General features: G+C 39.7%; 1 protein-coding gene across 7 annotated transcripts in view; it reads left to right on the top strand.

The window, feature by feature from the left end:
• Positions 1–12428, top strand: part of ehbp1 (EH domain binding protein 1) — a 315890-nt gene that overhangs the window by 281562 nt on the left and 21900 nt on the right. For all 7 annotated transcript variants that reach the window (XM_052011163.1, XM_052011159.1, XM_052011160.1 and 4 more), the window contains one exon: positions 10831–10904. In XM_052011163.1, the coding sequence (XP_051867123.1) occupies positions 10831–10904 (74 nt within the window). The remainder of the gene's footprint in view (positions 1–10830; positions 10905–12428) is intronic.

Genomic DNA, 12428 nt, shown 5'->3' with positions numbered 1-12428 from the left:
CTTGTATCAAGTTCCATTAACCTCTCATCTGTGCTTTCTGGCCTACATTGGCTTCCAGTTTACTTTGGCCTTGATTTTAAAATTCTCATCCTCGTCTTCAAAATCCCTTATTGGCTTCACCCACTCCTTATCTCTGTAATCCCCTCCAGCCCGACAGCCCTTCAGTTCTGGCCTCTCGTGTGTGCCAAGTTTTAATCACTTAGCATTGACAGCCATGCTAACCTGTATGTTTGGAATTCTCTCCCTGTTTCTCTTCACTTGTCCACCTGTCTTTTCTTCTGTAAGGCTCTCCTTAAAGCCTGTTACTTCAACCAAACTTTTGTTCACCCACGCTTCCATCTCCTTGTATCACTCAGTGCAAATTTTGTTCAATAAATCACTTATTCTGTACCCTGGAGCATTTTACCCTGGACTGTTTTAAGTGTATAGTTATTTTTGTATGACACGGCAAAGTTGCTGAGGAATGTTTCATCTCATTCTTGACTCTCTATTTGACAGACAGATTAGCAAAAGAATCATAGTCATGTGGCACAGAAATGGGCTCCACCCCCACACCATGTCTGTACCAGCCATCAAGTACCTATCCATACTGATCCAATTTTCCAGCACTCAGCTCATAGCTTTCAATAACATCCTGTTTCAAATGCTCATCTAAATAGTACGTGTGTTGTGAGAGTACCTGCCTCCACCAACCTGCAAGACAGTGCATTCCAGATTTCAACCACCCTCTGGGTGATAAATGTCCACATCAAGTATCCTCTAAGTTTCCCAACCTCTACTGAGAGAGATAAGGTAAGATGAGATATCTTTATTAGTCACATGTACATCAAAACACACAGTGAAATGCATTTTTTGCATAGAGTGTTCTGGGGGCAGACTGCAAGTGTCACCACGCTTCCTGCGCCAACATAGCATACCCACAACTTCCTAACCTTTACATCTTTGGAATGTGGGAGGAAACTGGAGCACCCTGAGGAAACCCACGCAGACACGGGGAGAACATACAAACTCCTTACAGACAGTGGCCGGAATTGGACCCGGGTCACTGGCGCTGTAAAGCGTTACGCTAACCGCTACACTACAGTGCCTGGATGGTTTCGTACTATCAGCCCTATCTATTCCCATCATAATTTAGTATACCTCAGTCAGGTGACCCCTCAGCCTTCTCCGCTTCAGGGAAAACAAATCCAGCCCATCTGCTCTGTCATCAAAGCTGAAGCACTCCATCCCAGGAAACATCCCTTGAATCTCCTTTGCACCCTCTCCAGTGCAGTTGCATCATTCCTCTAGTGTGGCGACCAGAACTGCACGTGGTCAGTAGCCTGACTAATGTTTTATTTAGTTATACCCTAACACCTGCTTTGAAGACTAGTCAGTGATGGAGGCAGAATAAACCTGAGGATCATCAGTATGAGTGTGAAATGGTGCTGAGGCAAAGCAGGATAACACACTGAAAATGGTAGGAGTATAATTGCAGGACCATACGTCACTTTAACAAACAAGGATATATCTGAGATGGGCAGGAGTTGGATATAAAGGAGAGGTCAAGAATATGTTTTTAGAGTCAAGAAGTGGTGAGGACACTTAAAAAATGGAGCAACTTGCACAAAGGTACCTCATCATATAGACTGCAGCAGTTCTAAAAGGCTTCCCGCCAACTCCAGAAAAGCATTCAGGGATGGGCAATTAATGCTCACTTTGCAATACCCATGCCCCAGAAGTGAGAAACAAAGAAGTGGATGCATACATCTGTCTACATTTCACTGTCTGCTTGACCAAATCCCCACAGTGGATTCTTGATTGTGATCAGAAAAGATAAATGTAAATCTAGGAGGCTTCTCCAGGTCTGGCCTCTGTATCCTCATCAGCTGCCAAGGCCATCTCTGGAATTCACTCTCAAGAATGGTTAAAGGATGTCACCAGTCCTATTTCACTCTCTGACTCGATTGCTCCGCCTCTTTATCTTACTTTACAAATTAAAGATGCTCCTTAAAACCTAGCAGCTTGACCAAGCTATTGTTCATCTAGACGAGTATTTGCATGTGATAGTGCTCCACTGAAGCACCTTGAAATGTTTTTACTAGATTAAAGGTGCTATATAAACGATTGTTGTGGTTCTCCCCGGGCACCTTGTCCCTCTCATAACATAAGAAATAGAAACAGGAGTAAGCCATATAGCATCACAATGATCAATAAGATCATTGTGGATCCTGTGCTATGTCCACTATCCCACCCAATCCCCATATTCTTGATTCTCTTATGGTTTAGAAATTCATTAATCTGAATTTTGATAATACTCTACTGAGCAGTCCCAGAGTCCTGATTTACATTTACACCTTTAATTAAAACTAGCGTAACAAAACCCAAGTTCACAGATGATACAAAGCTGAGTAAGAAAATGAGCTATGAGGAGAAAAATCTGTAAAAGATTTAGACCAACTTGGATTTAGATCAATTGTGAAAGTGGACAAGGGATGGCAGATGAAGGAAAATATGAGGTTATGTCTTCAGTAGCAAGAATAGAAAAGTGGTCTATTTGAATAGTAAATTTTGTTGTACAGGGATATCCTAGTGTGGTGGTTTATGATAATAGAAAGGAAACATACAGGTACAACAATTAGAAAGGATCCTGCTGCACCCACATATAACAATCTGTCAGCCTAAAAATCTTAGTTTGTTTCTGCACTATGTTTTCCATCCTTTAACCAATTCTCTTTCTATGCTAATATATATCCTAATACCAAGGGCCGTCATTTGATGTAACAACCTTTTGTGATATCTTATCAACGGCCTTTTGAAAATCTAGATGAATTGCATCTTCCTCTTGCCTACCTTGCTAGCAACATGCTCAGAAAATATTTGTCAAACAGTTGTATATTCATAAAGCCACATTGACTCTATTTCATTGTATGACTGATTAATTGATTTGTTATCAATTCTAAATGACAGATTCCAGTATTTTGGTGACAGAAGATATAAGACTAACCCGCCTATGGTTCCTTATTTCACTCTCCCGCTTTCCTTCAATAGCAGTAATACATCTGATCCTTCCAATCTGCTGAGATTGTTCCAGAATCGAGGGAGTTTCCAAAGATTGTACTTTTTTTTAGAATAGATGTAAAAGATTTTACCATCTTTTTCACCATTCTCAGTAATTTGCTCTCATAATATATATTTTCTCCTTGATCTTTAAAATAGTTTTCTCCTGCTTCCTAGACTTCTCTCAGTCCTCAGTTTTAATATCTCTTCTCTTCATCTAACAATGTCCTTCTGCAGTTAGCAAGGACTGCAGACTTCATTTAGTGAATTTTTGGTATATTTCCTTGAATGCTTATTGTTGTTTATCTGTTGGCAAACCTTTTAATCTCATTTTCCATTCTACCTCAACCAATGGAGCGGAAACCAGCCTCCCCTCCATAGACTGTCTATACCTCTTGCTGCCTCAGTGAAGCAGCCAGCATAATCAAGACCCCACCCACCTGGGTCATTTTCTCTTCTCCCTTCTCGTAGAAGATACAGGAGCCTGAGGGCACATACCACCAGGCTTAAGGACAACTTCTATCCCACTGTGAAAAGACTATTGAACAGTTCCCCTACAGTGGCATGCAAAAGTTTGGGCACCCCTGGTCAAAATTTCTATTACTGTGAATAGCTAGAACACTCTATGCAAAAGGTGTTCTTTTCATGAAATTCTGCACACTTTTTTCTCCAAACTTTCCTGCATCCTCACCACAAAATTCAGCGTCAGAAGTTTGCAAAGGAACATCTAAACAAGCCTGATGCATTTTGGAAACAAGTCCTGTGGACTGATGAAGTTAAAATAGAACTTTTTGGCTGCAATGAGCAAAGGTATGTTTGGAGAAAAAAGGGTGCAGAATTCCATGAAAAGAACACCTCTCCAACTGTTAAGCACGGGGGTGAATCGATCATGCTTTGGGCTTGTGTTGCAGCCAGTGGCACAGGGAACATTTCACTGGTGGAGGGAAGAATGAATTCAATTAAATACCGGCAAATTCTGGAAGCAAACATCACACCGTCTGTAAAAAAGCTGAAGATGAAAAGGGAATGGCTTCTACAACAGGATAACGATCCTAAACACACCTCAAAATCCACAATGGACTACCTCAAGAGGCACAAGCTGAAGGTTTTGCTATGACCCTCACATCATCGGAAATCTGTGGATAGACCTCAAAAGAGCAGTGCATGCAAGACAGCCCAAGAATCTCACAGAACTAGAAGCCTTTTGCAAGGAAGATTGGGCAAAAATCCCCCAAGCAAGAATTGAAAGACCGTTAGCTGGCTGCAGAAAGCATTTACAAGCTGTGATACTTGCCAAAGGGGATGTTACTAAGTACTGACCATGCAGGGTGCCCAAACTTTTGCTTCGGTCCCTTTTCCGTTTTTTTGTTATTTTGAAACTGTAAAAGATGGAAATAAAAAAAGTAATCTTGCTTAAAATATTAAAGAAATGTGTCATCTTTAACTTTATGCGTTTTGGAAATCAGGTCATCTTTTATTTGCTTAGCTATTCACAGTAACAGAAATTTTGACCAGGGGTGCCCAAACTTTTGCATGCCACTGTATATGATGAGATGGACTCTTGACTTCACCGTCTATCATGTTATGACCTTGCACGTTACTGTCTACCTGCAATGCACTTCCCTGTAGCTGTGACTCTTTACTCTGTATTCTGTTATTGTTTTTACCCTGTGCTACCTCAATGCACTGTGTAATGAATTGATCTGTACAAACGGTATGCAAGACAAGTTTTTCACTGTACCTTGGTACAAGTGACAATAATAAACCAATACCAATGCCTTCATTTCTACTTTGTAGACTTTATTTGAATTCTAAGCTCTAGTTTCTGATTAATTTTTAGAAGTGCGTGCAAAATTATATCATATCATGATCACTTTTCCTGACACAATTCTAAACAGTGATTTCCAAATTAAACCTGTGTTTTATTACTCAAGGTATGGTCAAGACAGCTTGTTCCCTAATTGGTTCCATGATGTATTGTTCCAGAAATCTGACCCAACTGCATTCCATTAATTCTTCTTCCAAGCTGCTTTCACAATTTGATTTACCCAGTGTATAGGAAGCTTATTGTTATACCATTTTTCCTACCAATTTTATTTATTTGTTCATCAGTTCTCTCTTGAACTAAATTGCTTTTAGAATGCCCATAAACCACTCAAACCAGTGCCTTTGTCCCTAATAACCATATCACCACCCATACTGATGATACTTCCAATTCTTCTGGGCCAAAATCATTCCTCACTGCTTTCCTTACATTATCCTTTGTCGTCAGGGCTATTCTCTTCCCTACCCCTAAAACAATTTGTCTGTCTTTGCTAAATATTCAGTATTTTTGATGATTCAATTCCAAATTAGATGGTGAAATCCAAAAGTGCAATGTACATTGTTACAGTGCTGGTGGCTGAAAGAAAAAGAAATAAGGGAGTCAAGAATGGATTTAAGACCATCTTTTTGATCAAGTGTTTGCCCAACCTCATAATCGTTCTGTTTTCTTTTGGCGATGTTTATCTTTTCTCCTCTGTGAAGTATCTTATATGAATATGCTATGTAAATGCAAGTTACTAAATGTATTCTATGTTAATCTTTCAAATTCTGACAGCTAAAAGGTCAGTTGTGCAGTTTACCAATCAAAATTTACAGGCCTGACCTCTCACTATAGTTATATTGAGGAAGTGGAATTAATTTGATGGTATCATTACATATGTATTTAATGTCTTTTAGTGGTGACACTTGTAGCTGCCCGTAGCACATCCTCAGTAATGCTAAAAGATGCATTTCACTGTGTGTTTCAATGTACGTGACTAATAAATAAATATCTAATATTAATCTAAGATTATGTCTAAGAACTTAACAAAAATGTGACATGCAGTTTACTCTGCATGACATTTTTAAAATATCACCATGGGTAAATCACAATACTCAGCTTCAAAATGTCCTAATTTTGTTAAATTACATGAAAGAGATGAGCGAAAATTAACTTTGTCTGCAAACTAATTCTTTGCTGTAGAGCCTCAGAGCAGAAGCACCAAGCAATATGCAACTGTACACTTATGAAAAATCTATTTAAATTCATGTCATTTATAGTCCAGAATTTTGATTTATGAAATTCTTGTCGTAATTACTAATTAACAAATGTATCACAGCATACCAGGGTTGATTGGTGTGTTGTTGTTTGGATGTAGTTAGGACCAGAGCAAACTGGCGTCAATGGTGGGGAGATTCTGGCCCCACAAGTTCTGATATTTCATAATTCTTCTAAATGCTTGGAAAGCCAAGGTCTGCGGGTCTTCATTCACTTTGGATTGCCCCAGTAAAGAATCAGCCCTTCACTTGTATGTAAAAGTGAAGAGAAAATAAAGGTATTTTGAGCTTCTGTGGGGGAACCTCGACATCCTTTCAGCCCTTTCCCTTATTGGCTCTTGGTGCCATGTTTAGTGCTTCTGGGTCTGCCCTTATTGATCTAATTTGTGTGGCTTTTTGCAACAGTGTGATGGAATTATCCTCATTGTAGAGATGACACTTTTTTTGTTCCCACCATGAAATGGTCACTTCTACCATTACTATTATGGACAGATGTGTCTGTATTGAGTAAGTTGGTGAGGATACAAATATGGGCCAAATGGCCTCCTACGTTGTAAGGAAATATGGAAAGAAAGTTCTTTCCTTGCTGTTCTGCAAGGAAACAAGGAAACAAACAGCAAAACTTGCTGTTTTGTGTGGCTGAGTGACTGGTGCAGGGGGCAGGGCTTCAAATTTCTGTATCATTGGGACCTTTTTTGGGGGAGGCATGACCTATTCACTAAGGATGGGTTACACCTAAACTCCAAGGGGTCCAATATCTGGCAGGAATATTTAATTTAGCTGTTGGGGAGGGTTTAAACTAATCTGGCAGGGGGATGGAAACCAGGATGTTAGGATACAAGATGTTAGGATAGAGGAAGAGGTGTATAGAAACAAGTCCAAGATAGTGTGCAGTGAGGATGGTAAGAAGGACAGGCAGGTACAAAAGTCAGGATAATTTGCTGAATAATAGAAGTACAACAAAATCAGTAGCAGATACCGGCCTAAATGTACTATATTTAAATGCACGTTGCATTAGGAATAAAGTGGATGGCCTAGTGACACAACTACAGATTAATAAATACAACATTGTGGCAATCACCGAGTCATGGCTTTATGACGGATGTGATTGGGAACTAAATGTCCAGGGGTACACAGTGTATAGGAAGGATAGGCGGGTAGGCAGAGGGGGTGGTGTGGCCCTGATGGTTAGTAATGATATCAAATCAATAGAAAGGAAGGACATTGGGTAAGAAGAAGTGGAATCCTTATGGGTCGAGCTAAGAAATAGCAAGGGTAAAAGGACAATAATAGCAGTTATATATAGGCCCCCTAATAGCAGTCAGGATGTGGACTATAAGTTGCAGTTAGAAATAGAAAAAGCGTGTCAGAGTGACAATGTTAAGATAATTATGGGGCATTTTAACATGAAGGTGGATTGGGAAACCCAGCAAGGCAGTGGATCTCAGGAGAGTGAGTTTGTAGAATGTCTGTGGGACGGCTTTTTGGAGCAACTTGTTGATGAGCCCACCAGGGGATCGGCTGTTTTGGATTGGGTGCTGTGTAACAATCCGGAGGTGATTAGGGAACTAAAAGTAAAGGAACCATTAGGAACTAGTGATCACAATATGATTGAGTTCAGTTTCAAATTTGAGAAGGAGAAGCTGATAACTGGTGTATCGATATTTCAGTGGAACAAAGGAAATTACAGTGGCATGAGAGAGGAGCTGGCCCAAATTGATTGGAGGAGTAAGCTAGCTGGAGGGACGGCAGAGCAGAAATGGATAGAATTTCTACAAGAAATAAGGAAAATGCAGGTTAGATATATTCCAAAAAAAAAGGTTTTGAATGGAAAAAAGGCACAAATGTGGATAATGAGAGAGGTTAAGGCTAAAATAAGAGCAAAAGGGAGGGCATACAAGGAAGCAAGAATTAGTGGGAAAACAGAAGACTGGGAAACTTTTTAAAACCTGCAGAAAGAAACTAAGAAGGTCATTAGGAAAGAAAAGATGAATTATGAAAGGAAGTTGGCAGATAACATTCGAAAGGATACTAAGAGTTTTTTTAAATATATGAAGAGTAAAAGAGAGACACAGGTTGATATAGGATCAATCGATAACGGTGTGGGAGAGATTATAATGGATGAAAAAGAGATGGCAGAGGAACTAAATGAGTATTTTGCATCGGTCTTCACTGTGGAGGACATCAGCAATATACCAGATAGTCAGGGGTCTCAAGGGATGGAACCGAGTTCAGTTAAGATTACTAGGGAGAAGGTGCTAGGAAAACTAAATGAACTAAAGACAGATAAGTCTCCCGGACCGGATGAGGTGCATCCCCGGGTTCTGAAGGAAGTGGCTTTAGAGATTACAGAAGCACTGGTGATAATTTTCCAGGAATCGATAGACTCCAGCATGATTCCGGAGGACTGGAGGGTCACAAATGTAGTTCTGCTGTATAAGAAAGGTGGGAGGCAGCATAAAGGAAATTACAGACCTATTAGTCTGACATCGGTGGTGGGAAAGTTATTAGAATCGATCCTCAAGGATGAGGTTATGGAATACCTAGAGGTGCAAGGCAAGACAGGTCCAAGCCAGCATGGTTTCGTGAAGGGAAGATCCTGCCTGACCAACCTATTGGAGTTTTTTGAGGAAATCTCAGGTAGGGTGGATAAGGGAGAGGTTGTGGATGTTGTGTATTTAGACTTTCAAAAGGCCTTCGACAAGCTGCCGCACAACAGGCTGATTAATAAGATGAGAGCTCATGGAATTACAGGTAGGATATTGGAATTGGTGGAGCATTGGCTGGTAGGCAGAAAGCAAAGGGTGGGAATAAAAGGATCCTATTCTAGTTGGCTACCGGTTACTAGTGGTGTTCCGCAAGGGTCGGTGTTGGGGCCGCTTCTTTTTACTTTGTACATTAACGATTTAGATAATGGAATAAATGGCTTTGTGGCTAAGTTTACAGACGACACCAAGATAGGTGGAGGAGTAGGGAGCACTGAGGAGACAGGAAGGTTGCAGAGAGACCTAGATAATTTAGGAGAATGGGCAAGGAAATGGCAGATGAGATTCAATGCTGAGAAATGTGCCGTTGTACACTTTGGAAACAGAAATAAACGGGCAGATTGTTAGCTAGAAGGGGAGAAAATTCAAAGTACAGAAGTACAAAGGGACTTGGGGGTACTCGTGCAGGATACCCTAAAGGTTAACCACCAGGTCAGATCGGCAGTAAGGAAATCTAATGCTATGTTGGCATTCATTTCGAGAGGTATAATGTATAAAAGTAGGGAGGTGTTGATGAGGCTCTACAGGGCACTAGTGAGGCCTCATTTGGAATACTGTGTGCAGTTTTGGGCCCCATATCTTAGGATGGATGTGCTGATGTTGGAGAGGGTTCAGAGGAGATTTACGAGGATGATTCCCGGAATGAAAGGGCTTACATACGATGAGCGTTTGTCAGCTCTTTGGACTGTACTCACTGGAGTACAGAAGAATGAGAGGGGACCTCATAGAAACGTTTAGAATGTTGAAAGGAATGGACAGACTAGATGTGGTCAAGCTGTTTTTCCTGGTGGGTGAGTCCAGGACTAGAGGGCACAATCTTAGAATTAGTGGGTACAGGTTTAAAACAGAGTTGAGGAGGAATTTCTTTAGCCAGAGTGTAGTGAATTTATGGAATTCTTTGCCACATACAGCAGTGGAGGCCCGATCATTGGAGGCGTTTAAGGGGGAGATAGATAGTTATCTAATTAGTCAAGGTATCAAGGGATACGGGGATAAGTCCGGAAATTGGGGCTAGAAAGGAACAGTTTTTTTTTTCCTCTCATGGACATTCCCCCATTTCTCATTTCTTTTTTCTTTTTCTTTTCCCTTCCTTTTCTTTGGAGCAGACTCGATGGGCCAAATGGCCTACTTCTGCTCCCTTGTCTTGTCTTGTGATCTTGTGTTCCTCGTCACTTTGCAGTGGCCCAGTCTTCCTTAAAGAATTGACTAATAGTTGCTGGTGGTGCCATTAGCTACTTTACTCAATATATTCCCATCTTCATCAAAGATTTGCATTTTGTTCACAAATTGAGAATTCTCTCAAGCTCATAAAACAAAATTAAATGGGTTTGTTTACTGAAGCTCCTTTTAACTTTCATATTTATTTCAAAAAGTCCAGGCACAAACCTATGCATATTTCTCGACATTCCAGCTGTGTTGAAATGAAGACTCTCTTCATCTGCAACTCCTGCTGCAACTCATTTTTTCCCTGGATCGCTATGTCATGCACTTCTCTGCAATCTTTCATTTATCGTACAATCATCAGAATTCTATAGCCCAAGCCTTGTCATGCCGTAATCCTTGCTACCTGATATTCTTAGGTTTCCCTACTTCCCCTGGTTTCAAAATGGGAGCCCAGTGTGTTTCTAACATCCATATATCAAAACCTTGTCTAGTGCATAGTCGAGAAAAATGTTAAACCTCATTATGTCCTGTTTCCATGTAATTGAATAGAATCTCCACCAATACAAATGATTTCATATTGAATGTTGTTTAACATACTATTTTTGAATTCAGCATAATTAGAACACTATCAATGAAGGTTTGTGTATCACTCATTTGGAGTAGATTAAAGGTTTGAGAGAAGACAATGGTCAGTCCTGGTAATCAATATATCTTAAAGATTGCTTTGAGTCAGTAATGATTTGTTAATTGTTGTATTGATGAACTTTTTTGACTTGCCTAGGGAAAAAGAACACGATCTTGAAAGACGCTTTGAGCTGCTAAATAGAGAACTACGAGCTATGCTTGCAATAGAAGGTAAGTGATGTGTGGTCATTTATCAATTTCCAAGGTTATTAACATTTTACCTTTCCAAAATTGACATCACCTGTGTAATTTGTACAAGCTCATTATTCATAAATTCTTCAGAGCTGAATGCTCAAGAGTGTTCGTCAACCCAAACATTGTATCTGATTTTAAAAGAACAAGCAAGTCCTAAGATAGCTTATATTTAGAAATGAAAACCATAACAAAAGGTATTTGGAAATCATAAAACCAAACTCTGTGAATAATTGAACTTTTAGATGTTCATATTGTCAACATTCATTATAGTTGCTGTTACTTTCTAACTGCTTAAAATTATCAATAACTTGAGGACGAAAAATGTATTTGAAAATTTTGGAAAATCTTCTTTTCCTCAACCAAGCAGCATCTGGTAGTAACTGTGACATTGCAAAATAAAACAATCACAATGAATGCGGATTGATTTTGCTGTTACATATTGACCTTGTTAGCCTTTGACGAGGCACAGTTATGTCTTTCTTCACCTGATAAGATACCTGAGCCATTACAAATCAATTCTAATTTATTTCATGGATTCTGCCACTGGCATATATTTAGACTGGAATTAAACTGTGGTTGGGTCATTTGGATTTCATTGTTCACATTGCTAACTAATTCAGGTTAATTCATGCAGAACAATATTTTTTGTCAATCTAAACGGAAGGGTTCTTTTTAGACCTGCTTTTGGGGGAGTGAAACATAAATTGCAAAAGATACCTTTTCCCAAAAATATGTCATCTGAAACTGGTTCAAATTTAGTATCTTTTTCCTGTCAAATAAATAACATATATACTCTGTTGGCCACTGTCCAACTTGAAGTATTTATTTCTGAGAAATGCAAAAATAACAAGGCAGTGACGGGTATTTCAAAATTAGTTGAGATGCCACCAGAGTCAGAGGAAAGAAGCACAGAATTCTTGAAATACGTTCAAGAGAGCTTTTTTTTAAATCCATGCATTGGGAGCCCACCTAGAAAAACAACTGTTCCAGACTTCATTTTGGGGGAACGAAGCTGGGCAAGTGGAAAAGGTGGAAGAGGGAAAACATGACGGAGGTAGTGATCATCACACAGTTAGATTCAGCATGGTTAGGGAAAAGGAAATAGATGGACAAGGAGTAAAAGCTAAATAAAAATAGAGAAATAATCAGCAGGTCAGACAACATCCATGCAGAGAGAGACAGTGTTAACATTTCAGATCAATGACCTTTCACCAGTTAACTCCATTTCACAGCCCGTAGATGCTGCCTGAACTGTTGACTACTTATAACATTTTCTGTTTTTATTTCAAATTTCCAACATCTGCATTTCCTTTTTTTTGAGTAAAATATATAAATTGGAGCAAGACCAATTTTACTAGGCTGAGATATGATTTAGCAGAAGTAAAGTTAAGCAATATCAAACCAGCAGGGGGCATTCAAGAAGGAGATCGTGGAAGTTCAAATATCTACCCATTAAATGAAGGTGGGGGGTTGGGCTCGAGCTCCCAGTTCTAGATCCCC

The sequence above is a fragment of the Pristis pectinata genome, chromosome 3 (assembly GCF_009764475.1).
Source record: "Pristis pectinata isolate sPriPec2 chromosome 3, sPriPec2.1.pri, whole genome shotgun sequence".
NCBI lineage: Eukaryota > Metazoa > Chordata > Chondrichthyes > Rhinopristiformes > Pristidae > Pristis > Pristis pectinata.
This window is presented reverse-complemented; position numbering and strand designations above follow the sequence as displayed.